Source organism: Xyrauchen texanus, chromosome 16 (assembly GCF_025860055.1).
Source record: "Xyrauchen texanus isolate HMW12.3.18 chromosome 16, RBS_HiC_50CHRs, whole genome shotgun sequence".
Taxonomy (NCBI): Eukaryota; Metazoa; Chordata; class Actinopteri; order Cypriniformes; family Catostomidae; genus Xyrauchen; species Xyrauchen texanus.
Window position 1 is genome coordinate 27,114,271 of NC_068291.1, and position 21,614 is coordinate 27,135,884.

Here is a 21,614-nt window from a genome sequence, read left to right on the forward strand (position 1 = left end):
TCTGTAAACTAATATATATTTCCATTAACATAAATACTATGTATTGAAATGTTGTAATTATAGTAATTTCCCATATATCTTCCCATAGGGTGGACATGTTAAGTTTAACCACATATGACTAACACCACAAAATAAAGGAAAACATAAATAAAATAATAGTTATAAACTTCAAATAACTCAAAGTAATTTTGCAGAACAGCTGATGTCCACCTCCAGTGTGTTTTGTCATTTCCTAACATATATCTTCAGGTGTGCAATAAATCAAGGGACACACAAAACACCTCCACTATCAGTGTTAAAATTACACATTTACCACAAATGAATACATGTTAGTGAGATAATGTAACACTAAACTCTTAACTGTATGTGGGGAAAAATAGAAATCTAATGATTTAGCATTAATTGTTGTCAAAGATGTTTGACGTGCAGATTTTCGGACATGAGAAAGTTTAAAATATTTTGTAACACTTTTAAGCCCACTTAAGTGTGTAACATTATACAAATCTTCTAATTAAACAAGCCTATCAAAATTGTAATCTGGTGAAATGAAACAATATAAATATCACACACACTTGTAATGGGGACTTAAATGACAAAGATTTGTAGGAATGACTCATATTTACTGGTGTTCCTGCACTAGACGCTGCTTAACATTGAAAAACAGAGCAGACAGACACAAAAACGCATTCAGCGTGAACTTAAAATGAAAAATGAATGAATGAGCTTGAAATCATGGTTGTGCCTAGAGACTGCAATGGCATATAGAGAAAATGGAGTTACATTTTGTCTGTTCTCATCAGACCCTAAACCAATCAGATAGCTTCAGAAGACATTGATTAAACCATTGAAGTCATATGGATTACTTTTATGCTGCATTAACGTGCTTTTTTAGCTTAAAAAATGTGGTCCCCATTCACTTGCACTGTATGGACCTAAAGAGCTGAGACATTCTTCTAAAAATCTTTATTTGTGTTCTGCAGAAAAAAGTCAGTCACACACATCTGGAATGGCATGAGGGTTAATAAATCAAAAATGTTCTACTATTGCTCTGGTGTAGTAATGGAAATAGATAAATACTATGTTTTTACATGAAGCAATAAGTTGTTTGAACATACATACAAAATCCTATATAGGATGGAGACTGAGCCTAAAACCACTGGGTTACTAAACTTCTTTTACCACCAAGCCTCCACTACCTCACAATGAAGATGGAGATTTGGTTCGAGGGGATTTAAAAAGTTTATTGGAATAAGAGCAGCACTACTGTACATTTAATGTCCCTTCACCTGAACATTCATTTTACAGCTGCATCCGTCAGCTAAATCTCATAAATTTTGTCAAACACCCCTACCACAACCTTCACTGAGAACTAAGCTGTGCTTTACATTTATTCTAATGGAGGAAGAAGAAACAGCCAGACAAATACTGTTTTTTTTATGTTCAAAATTGTATATATACATATATAATGAGAATAATACTGAAGATTAAATGGAAACATAGACTTGGGCCAAATTATTACACTACATGTAAATCATATGTGAAGGATGTATATCATATTATAATATAATTTCTTGTGATATGGTGATGATGACTGAAAATCAGTCAAATTAGGACGGTTATGTCTTAAACATTAGGGAGCAAAGACTTCAGGCTTAAAACTCAGAGGCTTAGGTCAGATTTAGCTGACCAAACTTAATTTAGCACCTTAAAAAAATGATAATGTTTCACAGCAAATCTCACCTCATTCCTGGCTATAGGAATAACACTGTGCAAAATGCTTCATGATTAAAAGGTGTTTCCCTAGAATGTACAAATACTATTTGTCATCTAAAAAAATTCTACATGTCAGGACCAACATGCAGTTCAGGTGTGGAGTGTGTGTGCAAGTTTCATGATTTAATCACTTAATATGATACTTTCACACCATGTGAAATACTTGCACAAATTCCCCGTAATCATATCTTTATATTCATAGCCCTTCAAACTACGCACGTCTCTAGAATGTTCACATCACTGGATATTTACTTTACAAGATCAAATGGAAATTTCCCAACGGTCCTTTTTCTACTTCTTAGAAATGCAACTTTTGTAGTGTTTGTGGGCCTGAATGATCTCTGAAACAACAGATGGGTCATCCAGTGTGGAGACATCCCCCAGGTTGCTCGTGTCCTCCATGGCAACCTTCCTCAAAATTCTCCTCATGATTTTTCCAGAACGTGTTTTAGGAAGACGCTTCACAACCTTAAAGAGGAGAGCAGAGATGCTTTCACAAAAAACTAATAAATTCCCTAGATATCTGTGCAACAGATCTGTGTAGACAGTGAGGGACATGCTACAGTAGATTTGGTGCTAAGACAAACATTTTAAAACTGTTGACTGTAATCAGTTATAATCCTTCTATGTAGATGTTCTTAAAACAAATGCTCTTGTATAAAGAAATAATGTTAAAGACAAAGAAAAAGAAAATGTGTAAAAGATGCAGTGAGAGAATCTGTGGGCTTTATCTTACCAGGAAATGCTCAGGGACGGCATATTTAGCAATTTTAGTAGCCACTAGGCATCTCAGCTCTTCCAAAACAGTCTGCTTACTCTCAGTGGTTTCTTTTAAAACCACAAACGCAAATGCAACTGATGAAAGAGAGAGACCGAAAGAGAAAGTGGGAGAAATGTAAATATTAAGTAAGATTAAGTTTAATATGTCTTTATAACACAATGTTTATTATAGTCAATTGAAAAATTTGAAATGTTGTGGGTCTTACTGTGACCAAAAGAGGGGATTTTTACAGTTTATTGAATCAGGTCAAAAGATCTTTGGTTGCTGGGGGCATTCCAGATGGCTCATGAATGAAAAAAAGTTGAGATAAAGAGCAAATCTAGGGTTGGTCTGGGGTCTCACCTTCTCCTTTGATCTCATGTGGAATTCCTATCACTGCAGTTTCAGGAATATCTGGATGTTCATCCTAATACCACAGAAACACAATCAGTCACCCAAAAGTTTGATTCTACATTTATCAAATTTGCTTAAGGATTTAGCTCTGTAAAACTGACTCCCTTTAGAATACAAACCACATTTCTTAGATGCTCTGTAAAAGGCTGATTACTTACACCAATTCGTTCAGTGTGGTTTATTCTAAGAACCGTCTTATAATTTTCGAAGTATAACTAATCAACAAAGGTCTTAATTTCTGGGTGACTCCAAATCTCTTGAAGATACTAATGCTGATGTTGTGTGATCCAGGTACTTTGAGTCTTACCAGAGCATCCTCTATCTCAGCGGTACCTAGCCGATGCCCACTGATATTGATTACATCATCCATTCGTCCTGTGATTTGGTAGTAACCGTCTTCGTTGCGATACGCCCCATCACCCGTAAAATAATGACCTACGGAGTGGCACCGATTAACACCTTAATATCATCTGCTCATTGCATAACATTTTTAATTTACAAATTTAAATCTTATCATATTTATGGACACTTTAAATGGTAAGGTTTACTATTGTGAGAGACACCCACAAAAATAATGACATTGTGTTTGTAAAACCCAAAGAGGTTATGTTGCAAGAATCTCTCTGCAAGAACATAAAAAATTCTTCTCATAGTCTTTCTTTGAAGGTAGTCAGAAAGAACACTTTAATAATTCATCAAGTACCCTCCAACATGTCCTTTTGTACTGTTAAACAAAAAGAAACCTCAAAAGCAGAGGGGTCTTACTCACCTGGGTATGGTTTAAAATATGCATCCACAAATCTCTGGTGGTCTCCAAATATAGTTCTGGCCATTCCAGGCCATGGCTGGCTGATGCACAGAGTTCCATTGACATCATTTCCTGTTATCAGCTGTCCCTTTTGGTGACAAAAGAAATTATAATAACAACGATTATGCCATGCCTCTAAAATAAAAAAAATAAAAAAAACGGAGAGGTCCTGTTGCTCCACAGCAGAGTCTAGAGGTCTCACCCATCACCAGAGCATTTCATCTTAATAGGAGGGGGTAGGCTTGACTAAATAGTCTCAAGGTGTAACAAAAGAACACATCTAAGGAGATTTGACATGCTCCAGTACACATTGTTGGTCTTTTCATTACAGCTGCAGAGGAGAATTTTAGATTTCAAAGTTCCTCACTGTGGGGAGTTCATCACCTCAAGCACTGTGAGGACAGCTGAATTGTCGAGATCTCCATGGATCCAGAGAGAGCAGAACACAAAATAGATCCCAAGCAGGGGTGGAAAGAGTTCTGAAAAATCATACTTAAGTAAAAATACTGTTACTTCCCAAAAAATGTAGTGAGAGAAGTGTAAATGTACCAGTCCTTAAAACTACTTAAGTAAAAGTACAAAGTAGCTCATTGTTGCGAATGCTTCTGTATGACCCCTTTTAATAAACACTGTATGCAGAAATTAAAAAATGTAGCATATGCTGAAATACACATTCCCTTTTACACTTGTTTGTCCAAAAGAATTCCAAATACAGGTATACTCCAACAACTTTATTTTTGACTGCTAACTTTTAAAAAAACAAGGCTTGTAAAATATAGATTTTTTTTTTGTTGCACCTCTGTCCCTTAGTACTCTTCTCAATATGCATTAGTAAAAAAAAAAAATAATTCTCGCATAATTTACCTACCATCATGCCATCCTAAACGTGTATGACTTTCTTTCTTCAGCAGAACACAAACAAATATTTTTTTTAGAAGAATATCTCCTAAGAATATCTGTCCTTACAATGCAAGTGAATGGTGGCCAGAAATGTGTAGCTCCAAAAAGCACATTAAAGGCAGCATAAAAGCAATCCATAAATCTATGCCTGGAAATGCAATACGATAGTTGTGGGTGAGAAACAATCAATATTTAAGTCCTTTTTACTTATTTCAAAATGTGAAAGTGAACGTGGAGATTTATAGTCATTTATAGTGCATTGTATGGACCTATAGAGCGGAGATATTCTTCTAAATATATTTGTGTTCTGCAGAAGAAATAAAATCATACAAATCTAGGATGGCATGACGGTGAGTAAATGCTGAGAGAATTACAAATTTGGGTTGAACTATCCCTTTAAACTGCTTTAATTTGGATGGTTGTTTTAGATTCGGAATAAAGTAACTTTCATGTCACGATCATGCAATTGCTCTCCTTCGTCTTCATTGTGAAAAGCCCTTTCAGGTGCAGCCATGCAAGTGTTGTACTACTGCTTGAGGCCTCCTCCTACCCACCACCTTTTCCATGATGAATAACAGTTGGCGCCAGGTCTATTGCTGCCATTTAAGTTTTCTTTGCGCAATTTGATTTCACAAGACTGATTACTGTCTCCCTAGCCAATCAAAATCTGGACAGGGATGTGGTGAACACAGATGAAGGGAAAATAGCACAGTAAAAGTACAATTACAGCACTTAAAATGTTCAAAAGTAGATGTAATGTATACAATTTTTAAACTACTTAATAAAGTACAATTCCTGTGGAAAACTACTCAATTACAGTAATGAGAGTATTTCAAATTTTACTTTACACTACTACTAAAACGAAAATCTCATGTTCAGGTCTGTGCTGAGTAGGTCAGTCTGTTAATAATTATCTACACTAGAAACAGAACTAAATTTGTAAAAATGATTGGTCTTGTCATGAAAAAAAAAGAGCTAATTAGACCTAATTATTTCTGACCAGTTTACTGAAACAGTTATGTAACTATATAGCTATAGCTGTGAGTTCACATGCTTGATGAATTGGTAGTAGCAACTTAGTAACATAGCTTAAAAATTCACATTTAGTGTATGACTGTGTGTAATTTATGTTGTAGAACAAAATGTTGGTCTCTTTAAAAAAATGTTAACCACAGACCTTATTTGACTTACAAATCAAGAACCGCTATTTAAAAAATCCATTCCAAATTTTCTAGGACACCCATGGATCGATGCCCTGGTGCAGATTTCTACCAGGTTTTAGGACTATAAGCTGAACAGCAGTATTAGCTTGATCATTAGTATTGAATTCATAGTATATAATTTATGGCCATTCTGTTTAATTCTAAGTTCTCTAGTAATCCAATTTATTTTGAAGTGACCATGTATATATATTGTGGTTAGTATGGCAGTAAAACATCTATGCTACCAGTCCACATTTTTCATGACCTCTTGTTGACCCTTAAATTGGTTTGAGAGATCTCTATCAGCATTGTACTGTTGAACAAGGCATTCAACCTGCCATTAATAGGCTACAATCTACATTACTAAACAACAAGTAACCAACCAGTAAGTCAGTGTGCAAGTAAACAAGCATAGATCACCTTCTCCCCCATGAGTGCAGGCTGGATGCCAAAAAAGGGTCTCATAGCCATGGCAGGCCGTATTTCTGCTCCTGGTTCAGCTGGAAGTGGGGCGATACACACACCGCCAGTCTCTGAAGAGAGAGAGAGAGAGAGAGAGAGAGAGAGAGAGAGAGAGAGAGAGAGAGAGTCTGGTGAACTATCTACTTATTCTTGAACAATGTCATGCATGATGTAATTTCGCTGATCAAGACTCCCTGATAAAATTACAGAAAAGTACACAATTATAAAGTATACAGATGAAGCATTTGATAATTTTACACTGAGTGGACTTGTTTTTTACCTGTCTGCCACCATGTGTCCACCAGAGGGCATCGTCCATCTCCAACCACATTATGGAACCATTCCCATGCCTCATGATTAATGGGCTCTCCAACTGCAAATGGAATAAACATTCACACGATCATTTAGTTTAACAAATTCATCAACCACTCACGCTTGCAAAAACATGCTCTCTGAGGCGAAAGGAACTGATCTGGACTTCATAATTCAAGGACAAATTAATTTCACATTTTAGGATTCTCTTTAAAGGGAACGGAGAGATTTTAGGTTTAAGATCTGAAGGGGTCAGGCAAAACCCAGGCTGGCCGAACACACAATGTGGTGTCCTTGTTGATTTGGAACAGAGTCAGATACTCCACTGTTGGAGGCTCAAAGGCTGTGTGCCTGGACTCATTAAAAATCATGCTAAAGCTTAACTGTGGCTAACTGTCTCAAACACAGGGCAGACTCTACCAGGGTGGTGGCAGTAAAGTTTTTAAATATGTCTTAGGTTCAAGAACTGAAAAAGTTTTTTTTTTTTTTATACAAAACAATAATAAAAATCAAAACAAGCAGAATGAAAAGTGATATAGAAAGCAATTGTCAACAAAAAGGGAATACATTTAAAATAATATGCCTACCTATTTACATTGAAGTTTAAAGGATGTGCTTAGCCAATTCAGAAAGGGAGCCAGAGACAGTGTGAAAAAGTATCATATATAACAAAATTATGACTGTTTTGGTGCAAATAAACTTTACTAACATTATAAATGGACCTTAGGGAAGATAGTACAATTGTCTATTAAATTATAATGGTTATGACATATATAAAGAATATGTCATGAACCTTTTAATGTTCTGAAACAAACAAAAAGTCTTGTTTAAAAATAAATTCTCAAACACAGATGAAAATGTGTGTTATGCTTGGTGTTTTGTTCTTTTGGTTTATCTGCACTGTTTTGTTGTATTTATCATTAATTAGGTAAAATTGTGTATTGTTGGAGTAAACCTCTGAAAACTGAGCCTCACCAGATCCAAGTGTCTTCAGAGATGACCGGTCATATTTCTTCACCCAGCTTTCGTCATATTTCAGGAGTAATCTTATGGCAGTAGGAGCTCCATAAAACTGGTTTATTCTTAACCTCTGAACTGTCTCCCAGTAACGACCTAAAAACAGTTACAAAACACACTTGAACAGCCAATAACAGACAATAATAATCAAGAGCTTGATTAAAATAAGACCGCACCTTATCAAATCATACATAAAAACAAAAGAAAGAAAATGTATTCAAATTTAGCTTACTATTCCTACATACAAGTCCTACATTTTGACTCATAACAGTGCATAAACAGGGACTTTAAAAGTAGGCTTAAGTAGGGTTTATTACGAGAACATCAGAGGAAATGTTTTTAGTCTGTAGAGTTCCCGTAGTAAAAAGTGCATTGCTTTAAAGCCATCAAAAAATGCTAATCCCATTAAAATGCCTCTGTTAGAGTTCCTGTGTTGTATGTCTTTACATTACTTGTGAAGTCGCATTGTTTTCTCACCAGGATCAGGGTACACAGGTGTGCTCTCAAACAATACAGAAGTGGCTCCATTACTCAGGGGCCCGTACACCACATAACTGTGACCCGTGATCCAACCGATGTCAGCAACACAGCCAAACACATCTCCTGGTGCATAGTCAAATACATACTGGAAACAATAGACAAAGGTGTGATACTAAGTTACATATTTGGATAAATATTCTTCTCTATTATGCGGAACAGGAGAGTGATAATAAAGCTATAGTAAAGACCTGTTATAAATAATTAGAGGCATTGTAAAACATATCTTGTCAGTCTAAGGGTAATGAAATAATTATTTGATCAAATGCAAGATGATATACCTATTTTGTACTTGTAAATAGCTTAAACATTACACATGCAAAAAGAATATGTAAGAAGACTCAGTAGGCCTCACTCAATGTGAAATTATTTTCAGGCACACAACATGCAGTTTATTTACAAATGCATTCAACATCATTTAAGATGCAGTGCATCCGGAAAGTATTCACAGCGCTTCACTTTTTCCACATTTTGTTATGTTACAGCCTTATTCCAAAATTGATTAAATTCATTATTTTCCTAAAAATTCTACAAACAATACCCCATAATGACGATGTGAAAGAAGTTTGTTTGAAATCTTTGCAAATTTATTACAAATCAAAAATGAAAACACAATCACATGTCCATAAGTATTCACAGCCTTTGCTCAATAATTTGTTGAAGCACCTTTGGCACCAATTACAGCCTCAAGTCTTTCTGAGTATGATGCTACAAGCTTGGCACACCTATTTTGGGGCAGTTTCTCCCATTCTTCTTTGCAGGACCTCTCAAGCTCCATCAGGTCGAATGGGGAGCGTCGGTGCACAGCCATTTTCAGATCTCTACAGAGATGTTGAATCGGGTTCAAGTCTGGACTCTGGCTGGGCAACTCCTTTATTATCTTGGCTGTGTGCTTAGGGTCGTTGTCCTGTTGGAAGATGAAACTTCGCCCCATTCTGAGTTCCAGAGCGCTCTGGAGCAGGTTTTCATCAAGGATGTCTCTGTACATTGCTGCATTCATCTTTCCCTCGATCCTGACTAGTCTCCCAGTTCCTGCCGCTGAAAAACATCCTCATAGCATGATGCTGCCACCACCATGCTTCACTGTATCAACTGAATTTACCACAGGTGGACTCCAATCAAGTTGTAGAAACATCTCAAAGATGATCAGTGGAAACAGGATGCACCTGAGCTCAATTTTGAGTGTCGTGGCCAAGGCTGTGAATACTTATGTACATGTGATTTATTTAGTTTTTGATTTTTAATAAATTTGCAAAGATTTCAATACACTGTGAATACTTTCCGGATGCACTGTATGTGATTATATCTAATTATATAATAATAAGATAATTATACGACAATTTGAAAAAACATAATTAGTTAAATACACAATAATTGCACAAGAACAGTTATTGATCTTTTATTCAGTAACCAGTGTTGGGTGTAATCTAATTACAAAATAATTACTTTAATCAAATTATGTTAAGTAAAAATTTTTTTTAAATAAATAAAATATATATATATATATATATATATATATATATATATATATATATATATATAGTGTAACACATTACAGTACAATTAATAATTAATTACTTTTAAGTACATTACTTGGGTTTCACATATTTCTAAAATAAACTTACATATAAAATATATGAATTCATATGTTCATAAATACGGCTGCTTGCGTTTCTGTGACAGCTAAAGGGTGTGCGACAATGAACAATGAGGAAATCTAGATATTGTTTTGAATTTGATCAGCAGAAAAACAAACTTTTCAATGAAAAATGTTTTAGAAAGTAAATTAAAAGCAAAATAATTATATTACATTACTTTATCAGGAAAGTGATTATAATTTTATAGAAGTAATTGATAATTTGTTTTCTATTACTTATTTTAGTAAATAAGTAATTTACTCAACACTGTCAGCAACTAACAAAAGTATTATATTCTAATTACCATGTGTTTTTGATATGCACCATGGAAGTAGCATGGATTTTTGGACACGTACTATCTTTGAAGAACTTTGGAGTTCCACGTAAATATGCATAGAATCAGAATATAGTAATCATTCAGTACCATGGTAAATATTTGTAAAGGATCTCTGTTCATCTTGGAAAGGAAGAAGCAGGAGCCAGATCCACATTCAACAAGACTTTAACACAAACGCTAAACTGAAAGCATAACATCACAACATAAACACACACCTACACTGCTGTGTGTGTGTGTGTGTGTGTGTGTGTGTGTGTCTCTCTCTCTCTCTCTCTCTATCTGGCATCTCCGGCTCATCCTTTAGCTCTCTCCCACTGATTGGGCAGCCCAGCGCCGGGCGTGCATCCTGACGGCCCGGCCATGCCCTCCTCCTCGTCACAATATCAAAGTATCATGGTATTAACATCTAATTTCTAACTACGTTTTGTCAGGGAGAACATTATTATGTTTTTTTCAGGGGTGTTGCATTAAAAAATACTGAAATGTAAAATATAGAGAGATCTTCAGACAAAGTGAAAGCAGCAGTGTGAGCAGAGAAACGCACCTGATGTGTGAGGGAGGCGTAGAGAAGATAACCAGCCTGCGTGTGCACAATGCCCTTTGGTTTACCCGTGCTGCCTGAGGTATAGAGCATAAACAACATTTCCTCACTGCCCATGGGCTCTGGAGCACACACTGAAGGCTCTCTTTCCATGGCCTGTGAAAGAGAGAGGTTAAATTATAAATTTAAATGAAGTGCCATGCCATTAATAACAACATTTCAGCCTACCACTGCTTTACTTTTTGTCCATTTGAAACTCAAATTCAAAATATGTTAATCCAAAAAAGATAAGATTCATAGCGTGACTCAAGGTGAGGATGAGGAGGAAAGTTGTTCATCATCATGGTGTGCTGGTGCTGATGTGGTGGGAGGAATTATTTGATATGTGAAGGAGAGAAAAGAAAAATATTCCGCACCTTCATATTCAGATCCTTCTCCCAGAGCACCTTTCCAGCAAAATCTGCATCAAACCTGCATATGTATATTATATTGTACTTTTCCTGCCTCGTTTTATAAACATCGAGCTCGATAGGGGTTTTTATGTTCTAAAAACAGAATTCATAATCGCTTAAATGCAAGACACATTACCAGAATGTCATTCTTTTAAGTTCAGTCACCCAGGCAACTTCCTTGTATGTTAAACATTTAGCCATGATGACCATTATGGTTTTGATTTTAGCAGTTGTGTAAATTAATAGTAATCTTAGTTTAGTCTAACGGATTTGCCTCTTGTGTGTTTTTTCAAATAACAAAATCCCTGCAAATAACGAGATTAAACTAACTATTCACAAATTTAGATCCTTCAACCAAACCGCTAATCTTTAAACTCTATATTTCTGATGCCCTTTTAATCTGTATTTTGAGAGTTCACTGAGGCGCTGTTCTGTACACAGTATTTTGTTTTTCAATAAATGCTATTTTATCCATTATATGCAGTACAATATATTTGAGAACTTTCCTTAAATAGATTGGCAAATACCTGACCACTGTGACCTAGTCTGGGAAAATTCTGACATTTTACAGACTCAGTCAATATCACTAGACAATCTGTGTCCTAACTACTCGAAAATGAAACAAGTACACCTCTTGTCTCATTCCCATAATTATGCACAAATCAGGGACACATTCAATTCCCACTTCACAAACCACTACAAAACTTAAAAAAGAAAAAAAAAGTTGCTTCTATACTGTAAAAAAGTAGAAATATTGCCTTAAGGAGATATTTCTACCTGATTAGACGCTACATGCCTTTTGTTGGTGTAACCCAATGTAATCAGTTTGATTCAGAAATATTAAATTAGATTTTTTAGTTTAATAAATCCAGTTAGTTTAATTGTTACAACATGAAGCACATATTTAAGGCTACCTGACAAAACATTTTTACAGTATGGATGAAAAAGAAATACAAATGCAGCTGAAAGTGACATAATATATTTAAAAGATTTATGCACATGGCAACTTAAGACTAGTATCTTATTGTGTATGTATTGGATACTTTGAAAATATAAAACCTTTTTATTACTATAAATTAAGAGCAAAACCTTTTCCCCTTTGTACATAAACATAATTTCATTCATTAATTTATTCTGGCACATAGGCAAGCACAGATTTATGAAAAAAAATCTACAATAACTTCTAAAATATTTCTATAATTTGGCTATATAAAATACTGTACACAGCAGGAGATCATTGTCATGGGATGGTGAGTTACCTCATCTAATGGAATATCTAGTTTGCCCATTGGCACACTATTGTTGGTCCTCATGGTGACAAACACATGCTGCACAGATGGACAGCTCTTTACTGCTCTATCCACTGTGGACTTCAGATCGAAGGTTCGGCCACCCCTCACACCTTGGTTGCATGTGATCACAAACTTGCACTGGGCTGCATATATGGAAGAGATAAGGAGACAAAATGAAACAGACACTATCCTGACAATACCATCGCTAACATAGCCAATAAGCTGACGTATATGGTACCTCTAACCAGGAGCTAAATTTAGATATGCTTCAAACAACAAAGGAAACACAGCCTGTGCATGTGTGTGCGTTTCATTAAGTGAGTGAACATACTGCAGATGTTCAAGCAGAAAACAAAAAATGGGCATAAAACAGCTTAATTTTTGGTTTGCAATAGAAACCATTTCACAGCACCTCAAAAAGTCCCTTTTGATGTTCTCTGCTGTCAAATAAGATCAGAACGAAACATCTGCTCAGTGTCTGTATTATTGAATATGATAAGAACATGCAGGCTTGCCTGGGAACAAACGCCCAAAACGTATCTCTGTCCAGAAAAGCACACACACCCACACCCAAAGATGCTCTGTGTAGGGTTTTATTTAGATATAACAAGTGCAGTGTGTACAAAACATTCTCTCCCAGGAAACACTTGACCCTCAGTCAGTGCTCAGCAACCCCTGAAAATCATGTGGAAGTTTTACTCAAGTGATAGCTAGCAGAGGACTTTAAACTCTGCATTTATAGTCAAGAAATACTTGCCTTGTAAGAACAACACTGTAATGTGATAACCTGTAATTGTTTGACTTGTATTAATCCTGGAATATTCCTAATGTGGCAGCATCTAATTTTTACTCAAGTTAGAATTTGTGGCATAGTTATAATAATTACAAAAATGTATTTTGAATTGTCCCTCCTTTTCTTTAAAAAAATAAAAGCACAAATCTGTGTTACAGTGAGGCACTTACAATGGAAGTGAATGGGACTGATCTGTAAATGTTAAAATACTCACTCTTTCAAAAGTACAGGCACAAGGCGTAAACAATATGCGTGTTGACATGATTTTAGTGTGATATAATTGTTTACTAACCTTTTTTGTATTAAGTTATAGCCAATTTTACAACTTTGTTGCCATGACGATGTAAAACCTAAAACCCTAAAAGGACCTGCAGCGAAAGTATTACCTAAAATTAAAAAAATATGATTACCACAATGCAATGTGGTAGTGATGGGAAAAAGTGAGGGGAGATCATATAAAAGCGAAAGGAGGAGGGTGATATACACCGATCAGCCACAACATTACACCACCTGCCAAATCTTGTGTAGGTCCCCCTCATGCCGTTTTGGTGGCATGAGGGGGAAATTGTACAAAGTGGTTATCTGAGTTACTTTAGAATCTGTGAGTTTGAAACAATCTTGCCATTCTCTGTTGACCACTCTTCAACAAGGTGTTTCTGTCCACAGAACTGCCGCTGACTGGATGTTTTTTGTTTTTTGCACCATTCTGAGTAAATTCTAGAGACTGATGTGTGCGAAAATCCCAGGAGATCAGCAGTTACAGAAATAATCAAACCAGCCCAGTCTGGCACCAACAATCATCCATGCAATTATCTAAACAGCCAATCATGTGGCAGCAGTAAAATGCATAAAATCATGCAGATATGGGTCAGGAGCTTCAGTTAATGTTCACATCAACCATCAGAATGGGGAAGAAATGTGGTCTCAATGACTTGGACTGTGGCATGATTGTTGGTGCCAGATGGGCTGGTTTGAGTATTTCTGTAACAGTGTACGTCTGACTACAGATATGACTAACTATGTATAACTCCTTCATAGTCAACGCAATGCTAATACTGACTTGTAACCAGTGACTTGGAGAATTGTAACCAGTCTCAACAGATTAGTGTGGCATGGTACAAACACTGCGCCCACAACCACGTCACACACACAAATATACATTTACATAGTCCTGCCTTTTCAGTTGTATGGCTTGTAAGATAATGATGTTTACTTGAAATCTTTGAATTATTTTGTACTATGGACCATTAATTCACAGGAACTAAAAAAAAAAAAAAAAAAAAAGTATACATGTTTCATGATCTCCTTTTGCTTTTGCTAAAGAAAAGATCTAAAGATCTCATTTGAGTTATTAAATGCACCCTGAGTGTGTGTATACTGTAGTTTCAGGAGCGCAAACATACATCTGTGTTGCATTTCTTTCTATTAATTTAACATATTCATTTTCTTTATATACTGTTTCATTATTGTTTATATAGGCATTATTTCTGTTTAATCTCCAGATGTGTGCTATACTGTCTTTACAAGTTAGAGATAAAGAACTGTCTCCATTTCAAGGTCAGTCACAGGACGATGTTGTGAAGGAGTAATTTTCCATTGTTTTTGCTTGGTATAATAACACTTTTTGAACTTGTGTTGGTCATACAAAGTCAGACTGAGCATTGAAACACAAATGCAAATAACTAAATTCAGGCATAAAAATCTACTAGCTAATTAACTACTACTCTCTCCATGCCCAACATTTAAATTTACTCAGTCTGCAAGTAAGCCAGTTTCACTGCAGCGCACTGTGAGAGTATTCTCTGAAACCCTCCACATCCACAGGTCTAGATCTGCTACATGGGATATTATATTTGTCTAATTGTGCAGCAGCATGTCATACATGCTTGACGCAGCATGTCTTGTGTTTTTCTAAATGAGCAGCAGCATGTCCATTAGGGATGGGCGATATGTAAAATATATTTTTGCGATAATTGCCTCAAAAAATATTGTGATATCCTATTACATCATCAACCCTCCTGCTGAGAGTCGGTGAATTTTTTTGCTTTATTGATTTTGCTATAAAACTTTAATTAATTAATTGAAACATGAAAAACATAAACAAAAGACATTTCTAAATTCAAATTGCACTTTAAACTAATGAAAAAGCAATAAAATAACGAAGTGATAAAAAAAATCTTATTTAACCACCTCCCCAAATCCAAACATTTACTGTCTCCAACGGCTTCATTTGCCATCATGCAAGCATCCATCAACACAGAAGGAACATTACTAATAGCCTACAGATTAAAAACTGAAGACAATTATAAATGTAAATACAGTAATAATCAAAATAAATAAGCCTAGTAAATTCCCTTTTGTTCCCAAAATAATGCTGCCAAATGTGTGTTCTTATCGAATTTGTATATGTATTGAATTTTGGTAATACAGTTTTTATTTATTTACAGTTAATGCTGCCAAAAGAAAATAAAATAAAACTCAATTTTAGGTTCAAGGTGACCGTGTCTTGCATTATTTTATTATTTAATCACTTTAGTCTTTGCTTATTTAATACAAAGATATACTGTATATTACTGAACCTGCAGAGTTGCGTTCACAATGCATGAGTGGAAATAACACAAACTAAACTCACAGAACCTCCTGAGATGATCAGAGATAATTTGCAGCTATCTCATAGATGACATTATTCTTGCAAACAATTTTCAGACGAATGAAACAGAGAAAGGAGAGAAAACTCTTTACATGCGCTTTGTCCTCGAGGCAGACTCACCGACATGTGTGCTCTCCACATGACAGGGTCATGCTGCACGCATCTGAACAAACAGCGAATCAGACACAAGCATTAACGGCTTTTCTTTTGCCTGTTCTTTTTTTTTCTTCAATGCGCTCTAGGTCCTTGTGGTGGTGTAGTGACTCTAAATCCGGGTGGCAGAGGAAGAATCTCACACATCCGATACGTCAATCCATGCATCTTATCACGTGGCTTGTTGAGCGCATTACCGTGGAGACCTAGCTCATGTGGAGGCTTCACCTATTCTCTGCGGTATTCATACACAACTCACCATGCGCCCCACTGAGAGCAAGAACCACATTATAGAGATCACGAGGAGTTTACCCCAACGTAACTTTACCCACCCTAGCAACCGGGCCAATTACTGGAGTCACTCAGCATGCCCTGGATTTTAACTTGCGACTCCAGGTGTGGTAGTCAGCATTTTTACTTGATGAGCTACTCAGGCCCCCTATTTTGTCTGTTCTTAAACATTTTATAAAGTGTGTTTCAAGCACATATCTTTGTGACTAACAGTATTTCTTGTCATGTGTCACTCCGAGACAGGTCGCCGGCCTGTTGCATTTAGATGAGCAAAATTACCCCCGCATGAAATACATTTGGACGAGGAGCTCGCAAACTGGATTCAACCTCGTTGAATCTTGGTGGGTGCTAGTTTCACACCTTGGCCACTATTTAATATATTTGGCGACTTCCCAGATCCATGGTTTTGCCATTTCCCGATATTGTCGATCATCGTCTGTTCGCAATCGGCATCGGGATCTTTATAAGACATCATCGATAATCGATTACATCGTCCTTTCGCCCAGCCCTAATATCCATTTGTTTAACTCAGTATATCTGTGAATGTTAAAGCTGTAGTAAATCTAAGTACTTTCTCTATAACAGCAGAAGCATGACAAGATCTAGTCCACCAAGACCAATATCCTATCAATATGTCAGAACCACATTACATTTACATTTATGCATTTGGCAGACACTTTTATCCATAGCCCTTATTACAGGGACAATCCCCCCCCGGAGCAACCTGGAGTTAAGTGCCTTGCTCAAGTACACAATGGTGGTGGCTGTGGGGATCAAACCGACAACCTTCTACTTAACAGTTTAGTGCTTCTGCTTAACATTTTAGTGCTTTAGCCCACTGCACCACCACTCAACATTAACATGCTAAATCTTTCCGAAAGCTGTCATGGTTGAACTAAGTTTATTCAATCAGTTCATTTTTACCATACCTTCCTCTCCTAACTTCTGCTATATTCCCCTGCTGACTCTGCCTAGCTCTAATGTGAGACTGGATCAAACATTCCTGGATGGATGTCAGGATGGATGACTTAATATTCATTAGGTAGGATGAATGATCTATCAAAGGTTACATTTCAGTGTATAAATTGAAATTATACAAAACATTTTGCCAGTTAAAATTAAAAAGTTGCATTACATGTTTTGATTACATACACTGCTTTATGCTTCATGCATCAAAACAACCATACATTCTTACTTACCATCCTGAATTCTGCTGGCCAAAGACTCTGAGCTGAACCCTGCAAACACCACATTGTGCACTGCACCAATGCGGGCACATGCCAACATGGCTGCTACTGCCATTGGAGACACAGTCATGTAGATGGCCACTCGTTCTCCTCTCTGGACCCCGTGACTCTTTAATGTGTTGGCAAGACGACATGTCATCTTTAGAAGTTCCCTGAAATGTAGTGGCAAAGATCCAGATGTTATACAGCTCTAAACAGAGATCAATTATGGGAATAAAATTATACAGCTGACTAACAGGAAATCCCTCAAGTGGGAAAGTTTAAAAAGTAAATCTGAATGTTGGTTTAATTTGAAGTGGTTCAAGTGCGGAGTTAAATGAACTTGCATGGAAACATGAGAAGAAGAAAAAGAGAAAGAGAGATCACTAATATATCTTTGACATCAAATTGGCTGGCAATTTATCAGTAATGTATTAATAACGTATTTACAGTACTGTCCTAACGGTTATGCTTCTTGACTGCTTCTTCACCAAACACCCTGTCATGATTTCTATACAAGTTACTGAGAAACTACTATTAAATCCCTTTCTTTAGAATAATCTCTGCATCTCAGCAAAAAATATGAGAAATAGTATCTTTTCAAAGTTTAACGCAAAGGCTAGATTAGAGGAAACAGCTGTTGAACATTGTGTTTTGCTAATAACTGCGAACAGTAGATATTTAGCTTACTATGAACAGCATTGAGCCGAATCTCAGCTGTGACATTCAAAATCAATCACAAGCAAGTGTGAGAAAGTGAAAGAGAGGGCACATTCCAACACAAACACCATCAAAACCTTCCTTTGTTCTCCATCAGAAAGTGGGTTATCTTATGCAGCTCCTTTTGCATGGGAAGTATTTCACCCTAAAGTCTTCCCTTCTGTGGTGTGTGCTCTAATATCACATGTTAAAGGAATGTTCCAGGTTAAGCATTATTGGCATAATGTTGATTACCACAAATAAAAAAAATAAAAAACTACTGGCCCCATTCACTTCCATTGCAAGTGTCTTGCTGTAACCAATTTTTTTGCCTTTCTTTAAACAAACAAGGGACTAGTCAAAAATGTTTTGTGGTAAATCAACATTATGCCACAAATGTTGTCAATAGAGCTTAAAGTGATCGTTCACCCAAAAATTTAAATTATCTCATCATTTACTCACCTTCCCAGATGTGTATGACATACTGTCTTCTGTGCTGAACATAAATGAAGATTTTTAGAAGAATATCTCATCTTTTTGCAGGCCCAAAAACACATAAAAACAGCATAAATATAATCAATATGACTCCAGTGTTTAATCCAAATCTGCAGAAGTGATATGATAGGTGTGGGTGAGAAACAGATCAATATTTAAGTCCTTTTTTTTTTTTTTTACTATAAATTCTCCTTCTGGCTCAGTAGGTGGCAATATGCACAAAGAATGCAAATGGTCATAAACAAAAGAAGAAAACCTTGAAAGTGAATGGAGATATATAGCAAAAAAGAAAAAGGTCTCAAATGTTGATCCGGTTCTCATACAAACCTATCATGAAGGTATTCATTTAACCACAGGATTCATATGAATTACTTGTATGCTGCCTTTGTATGCTTTTTTTGAGCTTCAAAGTTCTGGTCAACATTCACATGCATTGTATGGACCAACAGAGCTGAGATATTTCTAAAAATCTTCGTTTGTGTTCAGCAGAAGAAAGAAATTCACACTTCTGTGATGGCATGAGAATGAATAAATGATGAGAGAATTATCATATTTGGGTGAAATATCCCATAAACTTAACACATACAATTATTCAACTGTGTCTATCCCAGTGTCCACAAAATGTGCCCTTGTAAGACTGGGGGGAGGGGGTGAAAATAAAGGCCACATGTAAGTTTCTCAGGCGCTTCAAATGTACCTGTAGGTGATCCTTTCTTCTGTGCCAGGCTCATCTTTCTCCCAAATCAATGCCACTCTGTCTGGATCCTTCGCCATGTGTACATCCAAACAGTTCACTGTCAATTTATTTAAATGGAAAATACTATATTAACAGTTGTTTTGGGGGGGCTATCTCATCTAAAGCATGTGAAAATATGACTGAGTTAAAAATACATATTTTTCCAAATATCTGGAAGTAAGAGTTGGAACATGGATTTTATGCGATCATAACAAAACGAACCAATAAAAATAAGTTGTGAAACTTATTACCAGAGACGTTCAGTTGACCTCCAAGAAACCAGTTAATTTTCCCACTCGAGAGATCACAGTCCTTCACTTGATCGAAATGTTTGGTCCATGTCAGCCTTTCCTTGGCAATGGAACCCCAGAACGTTTCGGGATCTCTCACTGACAGTTCGTATAAATCTGCATATTTTTTTCCAACGAGATGCGAGCTCAGGTCCGGTTGAGCCGCGCTGATGCCGCTCGACAGCGATCGTGCATGGCACTGTGAGATGAATAACACACTTTTACGCAGATATTTCTTGCTTCTAAAGATGTTTCCCCTGGTCAGATAATTCAGCAAACGTCTGCTCACACGTCCAGCCATTGTTCCGTGAAGTTTGCTAAAGTCTACTCAGACCGCGGTCGTTCTTTGAAGAGAAACAAGTGATATGCTTGCAGTGAGGGAGGAAAATGACAAAACTCACCACGGGACACTACAGATTACCCGCCTTCTAAATCCTTCAACTTCAGCATGTATGAACGAAGTCACACTTGTGTTCTGGCTTTCACAACGGTAGTATACTGCAATTTCCTTTTATGAGCGGGAGTTTGGGACGTTACATAATATGTAAAGTCATATTTTAATAACTAAAGCGGTCGTGCTAAAACAATCCTTCAAATCCAAAACTTCTAAAGGCTCAATATCAAAAAGCGTAAACTTTTTCTTAGGAAACTGTTTTAGATATTGCCAGCGTCATATTACATCCTATCACACGAAACGTAGGCTATTTTGTCACATATTACGGGGTTTTATTTGTATATGTTTAATTGTAGCATGTTACCTCATGTTTCTAAAACGTATTACTTATTGCGACACGTTGCGTCCCTAGAGATTATACCCTAAACTCCTGCTGCCCTCTAGTGGACGACTTCCTCAGGGGCAGTTCAGACCTGTTTCCTGACAGCTTTTTAAATACTTAAATAAATCAATACAAAACAGATTTAAAAATGAATACTATAGTTAACATTATGTTAATAAAATAGTATAATATTTATTTTCAAATTTATTTTCAACTTTGATTACCTATCTGTCTGGAGTCTGTCTGTCTGTCTGTCTGTCTGTCTGTCTGTCTGTCAGTTTATTACCTGAAAAGTTTACAGTTTTTGTTTGTTTCCTTCACTTTTGAGTGCACACATGAAAATCTTTGAGAGATTTGCAGTGAGGATTTTGCACTTGTGATATTTTCCAAGCCCTTCTGTTTGGGCTTTAAAGATTTGATACCTCTCTACATGGTTTTAGATGCAGCTCATTCCAACATGAAAATAACTTTTCAGTCCAAGGATCTTAACTCTTTGCTTGGAGAAATATAAACTAATGATTGCCCATTAGAACAATCCAGGGTTTCCTCTGGATCATCTTTTTTATATATATTTTCCTCATTGACTTCCCCAAAGCAACATGGCCTCCATTCCAATAAGGAATATATTAAGCATCACCAGATAATATCAATTGGATAATAACATGAACATTCTGAGAGAGCATTATGATCAGACTATTGCCCATCTTATTACTTTGGTGACTTCCTTTGACAAAGTAGCATTTGAGTGGCAGTGGAGTGGGGAAAATCTAGATAGAAACATAAATTAACAAGTTCTACAGTGGAGATGTTTTACAAAATGTTATTTAGAACATCTGAGAACTTCTCATATTCTGAAATGTAAAAAGAACATCCAGATATTGGCCTGGGTAGCTCAGCAAGTATTGACGCTGACTACCAACCCTGGAGTCGCAAGTTCAAATCCAGGGCGTGCTGAGTGACTCCAGCCCGGTTGCTAGGGAGGGTAGAGTCACATGGGGTAACCTCCTCGTGGCCAAGATTAGCGGTTCTCGGTCTCTACAGGGAGCATGGTAAGTTGTAAA

General features: G+C 36.5%; 1 protein-coding gene across 1 annotated transcript; it reads right to left on the reverse strand.

Annotated features, from left to right (window-relative positions):
- Window positions 1–993: 993 nt before the first annotated feature.
- Window positions 994–21,423, reverse strand: LOC127657299 (acetyl-coenzyme A synthetase 2-like, mitochondrial). The gene is made up of 14 exons (XM_052146030.1): window positions 19,739–21,423; window positions 19,449–19,545; window positions 17,531–17,730; window positions 12,412–12,587; window positions 10,704–10,856; window positions 8,126–8,273; window positions 7,607–7,744; window positions 6,600–6,692; window positions 6,278–6,390; window positions 3,717–3,843; window positions 3,255–3,382; window positions 2,897–2,960; window positions 2,510–2,628; window positions 994–2,241 (listed from the first exon to the last, which is right to left on the reverse strand). Exons 1-14 carry the CDS (start codon window positions 20,076–20,078, stop codon window positions 2,065–2,067), a joined length of 2,073 nt encoding a protein of 690 aa, XP_052001990.1. The 5' UTR covers window positions 20,079–21,423; the 3' UTR covers window positions 994–2,064.
- Window positions 21,424–21,614: the final 191 nt, after the last annotated feature.

Excerpts from the sequence above, each read along its gene's own strand:
- LOC127657299 (XM_052146030.1), bottom strand. The coding sequence starts at position 20,078 with ATGGCTGGACGTGTGAGCAGACGTTTGCTGAATTATCTGACCAGGGGA. Across the intron at positions 17,731-19,448 it reads GAAGAAAGGATCACCTACAG|GGAACTTCTAAAGATGACAT; the intron begins GTACATTTGAAG and ends ACTACATTTCAG. Across the intron at positions 6,391-6,599 it reads GGACACATGGTGGCAGACAG|AGACTGGCGGTGTGTGTATC; the intron begins GTAAAAAACAAG and ends CTCTCTCTTCAG.